Source organism: Trypanosoma grayi (assembly GCF_000691245.1).
Source record: "Trypanosoma grayi strain ANR4 Tgr_832_V1, whole genome shotgun sequence".
NCBI lineage: Eukaryota > Euglenozoa > Kinetoplastea > Trypanosomatida > Trypanosomatidae > Trypanosoma > Trypanosoma grayi.
In genome coordinates, this window is record NW_008826451.1 from 618 (window position 1) to 4,694 (window position 4,077).

The 4,077-nt window shown below is 55.9% G+C and overlaps 1 protein-coding gene across 1 annotated transcript in view; it reads left to right on the forward strand.

Moving 5' to 3' along the window:
• Positions 1-428: 428 nt before the first annotated feature.
• The window catches only part of DQ04_08321000 (microtubule-associated protein Gb4), a gene marked incomplete at both ends in the record, with an annotated part of 4,146 nt that continues 497 nt past the window's right edge, over positions 429-4,077 (forward strand). Inside the window, one exon of the mRNA XM_009315514.1 lies at positions 429-4,077. This exon is cut by the window's right edge and continues 497 nt beyond it. Within this exon, the coding sequence (XP_009313789.1) occupies positions 429-4,077 (3,649 nt within the window).

A 4,077-nucleotide genomic window follows, 5' to 3' on the forward strand; every position in this document is an offset into this window, starting at 1 on the left:
CGTGTGTGTCTGTGCCCACCGGTCTGCCAGTCTGTGTGCTTCAGCCCCAGCGGGAGGGGGAGACACCATAGGGAGACAGAAGGCGAGGAGGCAAGGAAGATCGTAGCAACAACAACAACAAGAAGAGGAAGAAGAAAAAGAAAAAAAAGAAAAGAAAAAAGAAACAATCCAAAACAAAAACAAAAAAAAAAAAAGAAAACAAAGACCCCAGGGGAGGAAGATAATACCAAGGTCTGCTTCTCCTTTGTATCCAAGAAGACAGAAAGAGAGAGGACAAACAAACAACCCGGAAACAAAAAAGAAGACAAGGTACACATAGGGTGGGTGACAAAAAAGAAAAAAAAAAAGATCCCCCCACAAACCAAACACCCCGTCACCCATCAACACACCCCACACAGCTGCACAGGACACCAACGGTGAGCGGAGCTATGGCGGAGTGGTACCGGGTCGTCGCCAACAAGGAGCTCATGGCCCTCCGTGTGGGCGACATGGTCAGTGTCGCGACGCACCACACTGGTGACGAGGAGGGACACTGGACATTGGGCACCGTCGAGTCAGCGCCGTACCTGCACGACATCGAGATTCGTCTCTGGGAAAAAATGGAGAACGACGCGTGCGAGCACAACCGTAGTAGAAACAACGCTGCATTGGACGACGAGGAGCACCAGCTGGTAGAGAAGGTAAACATGGCGAAGCAGCTGCTGGAGGAGAGCAGAGAACGCGCAGCGCAGCTCACAGAAGAGTTGCGGGATCGCAGGCAACAGGTCATGCATGTGAGTGGCGCGGCTAAGACGCACGTTGTGGAGTCACGTGCCGCAGTGCATGCCGCCCGCCACGACGTGGACAGCATATCGTACCGCCACTGGCAGGAGCTCAAGTCGTACCGAATGCCGCCGAATATGGTGGCAACAATTCTCCGCGCAGTAATGCTACTGCTTGGTGAGGACAGCGCAGTGACGTGGCCGCAGATGCAGCGCATCCTTCGCGATGCGCACTTCAAGGCTCGAATCATCAACTACGACCCGGAAACTATGCTCACGAGGGAGCGCTGCGAGTATATTCTGCGGGAGTGCGTGCGTAAGAAGAGTTTCCGCTATGATCGTGCAGTCAAGGGCAGTAAGGCGATTGGCCCCATCTACTACTGGGTTCTTGCACAACTTGACAGCAGCGAGGCGGCGTTGCAGCACCGTCGTGCGGAGAAGAAAAAAGAAGAACTGAAGAAGGAGTTACAGCAGCTCATAAAGGAGGTTCATGAGTTGCAGAAGCCCATGGCCGAATATCAAGCCGCATTGGACAAGGAAGAGAAAAAGTTGCGCGCTCACAGGAATCGGCAACGCAGAATGTCAGAGGGTGAGGAAATTTGCCTCGAGTGCCAGCAGCGCAGCGCGGCACAGCACCGCTATGACGAGAGCTTTGCCGCTGCTGAGAACAAGGAATACCTCCGCAGCGCATTCTACACATGGAGGCCTACAAGCTGTACTATCGTCGTTCTGCGCAGGAACCTCCTCGTGAATCACGGTGCCGTGATGCCCGGGCAGCCGGATGGTGAGTGCACCCTCACAGAGGAGCAGGTCCGGCAGCTCGACGAGGCCCTGCAAAGGCGCCGCCAGACCTTAGAGCCACTTGAGATGGATGAAGAGGCGCGAAAGAGGTATGAACAAGAGGAACAGGCGGAGATCGAGGAGGGACTTTTTAGAACAGTTGCTGAGCACAACGCCACCGACGCAGAAACGAAGGTTGATATACTGCAACGCCAGTTTGCTGGTGAACACTGGAAACACGTCCTCGAGCGTAAGCGCATTGCTCTCATCGACACATTCTGTGATGAGACTGCTGAAGCGCTGCAACTTCCTGAATACAATGTCTCTGTACTACATGTGGACTGCCGAGGGCCTGCTGATACATTGGTAATTGACACCGAGGTGCAGCACGATGGCACACAGCCACAGGAGGTACTGCAGGACACAATCGATGCGTTCCCATACCCAAAACTGCATAAGTTGTATGACGACGAGACAGCAGATCTTTCTAACCACCACATACGATTCAGTGGAGAAGGATGGGAACCCATTATCGCTGATCACAAGGAAGACGTGGAAAAGGCATTTCAGCGTGACACAGCGGCAGCACTTGCTCTCAGTGACACAGATCACGTCCAGGTTACCGCTATAGACCACGAAGAGGGAATGCATGTGACGTACAAATTGAAAAACACTAATCTGTCACACAGTGAAGCAAGCAAAATTGCCGAAGCCTATAGCTTCCCCGAAGTCTGGGCTCTCTACGACTCATTAAGTGTAAAAGGCCCAGTAGCAGGCACAAAATACTTCGATGGGGACAGATGGCAGACTGTATTGAACAATGACCAACCGGCGTTGGTAGCTGCATTCCAGAAGGATACAGCAGAAACCCTTGGCTTGCCCACGCAAAACATCGAGGTCAAGGATATTGAGGCTACAGAAAACCAACTAGTCGTTGACTATATAGCAAATGATACAAACCGCACTGGAGATGATGCCCGTCGGGCAATAGAAAACAGTATATACCCGGAGACATGGGCTCTATACGAGCTGTCTATGAACGACGGGTCGGTTATCACTAGCCACGAAATTGGTTTTGAGGGAAAGGATTGGGACTACGTGCTGGAGAAGCGACGTTCAGATGTGGAGGAGGCTATTATTATTGGTTCGGCGCGCGCCCTGCAGTGCGAGCGCGGGGATGTGAGAGGCATTGAATTGGACGTCACTCCTGAGACCCTCGTTGCGTTCGTAACGGTGCGGCACCCAGACACGCTAGGCGAAGATCAGATCGGGGATGCGCTGGCAGCGCACGCGTACAAGGAGCTGTGGGATCTGTACGAGCCGCGGCCGCTGGAGTCTGGTGTGGTGACGAAGAAGTTCGAGGGCGCCGACTGGGACCTTGTGCTCGCGATGAACCGCGAGAAACTGGACGACGCATTCCGGAACGACACTGCCGATGCGCTGAACGTGATGCCTGGTCAAGTGGTGCTTTTGGACTGCCGAACCGGCAGCCTTATTGTGAGCTTCAAGGTGCTGGGGTGTGCCCTGAGCGACGAGGAGATTTCTGAGCGGACGGCGGCGCACCCGTACCCGGAGGTGCACTCCCTGTACGTGCCTCGTATCGGCGGCGGAAGCGATGGCGCTGATGCCAGGGTCGCCGACCAGAAGGCCGCGGACGACGATGCCGCTTATGTGTGGGCGCAGCATCATGTGGGGTTTAGAGGCGAGGACTGGGACTACGTGCTGGAAACGAAGCAGGACGGCGTGCTGTCTGCATTTGTGCGTGAGACAGCCGAGGAGTTCGGCATGGATGAGGACCAGGTGCGGCACGTTGCGATGAGGTGTGAGGAGAACGGCCTGCTGGTGGACTTCGAAATGCGCCGCCCGGCGTCACTGTCGGAGGTGGATGCCAAGAAGCGTCTCAGAGATTGCAGGTACCGTGGCTTGTGGGCTCTGTACGAGGCGCGACCTCCCGTAGAGGCGGAGATGGTAACCACCACACGTGAGCTCAGCTTCGAGGGTGGCGATTGGGACTACGTGCTGGAGAAGCGACGTGGGAATGTGGAGGAAGCTGTGGCGGCCGAGACAGCACGCGCCCTGCAGTGCGAGCGCGGGGATGTGAGCGACGTGGTGTTGGACGTCACTCCTGAGACCCTCGTTGCGTTCGTAACGGTGCGGCACCCAGACACGCTAGGCGAAGATCAGATCGGGGATGCGCTGGCAGCGCACGCGTACAAGGAGCTGTGGGATCTGTACGAGCCGCGGCCGCTGGAGTCTGGTGTGGTGACGAAGAAGTTCGAGGGCGCCGACTGGGACCTTGTGCTCGCGATGAACCGCGAGAAACTGGACGACGCATTCCGGAACGACACTGCCGATGCGCTGAACGTGATGCCTGACCAAATTATCGTCACGGGTCACAAAATCGGCAGCCTTATTGTGAGCTTCAAGGTGCTGGGGTGTGCCCTGAGCGACGAGGAGATTTCTGAGCGGACGGCGGCGCACCCGTACCCGGAGGTGCACTCCCTGTACGTGCCTCGTATCGGCGGCGGAAGCGATG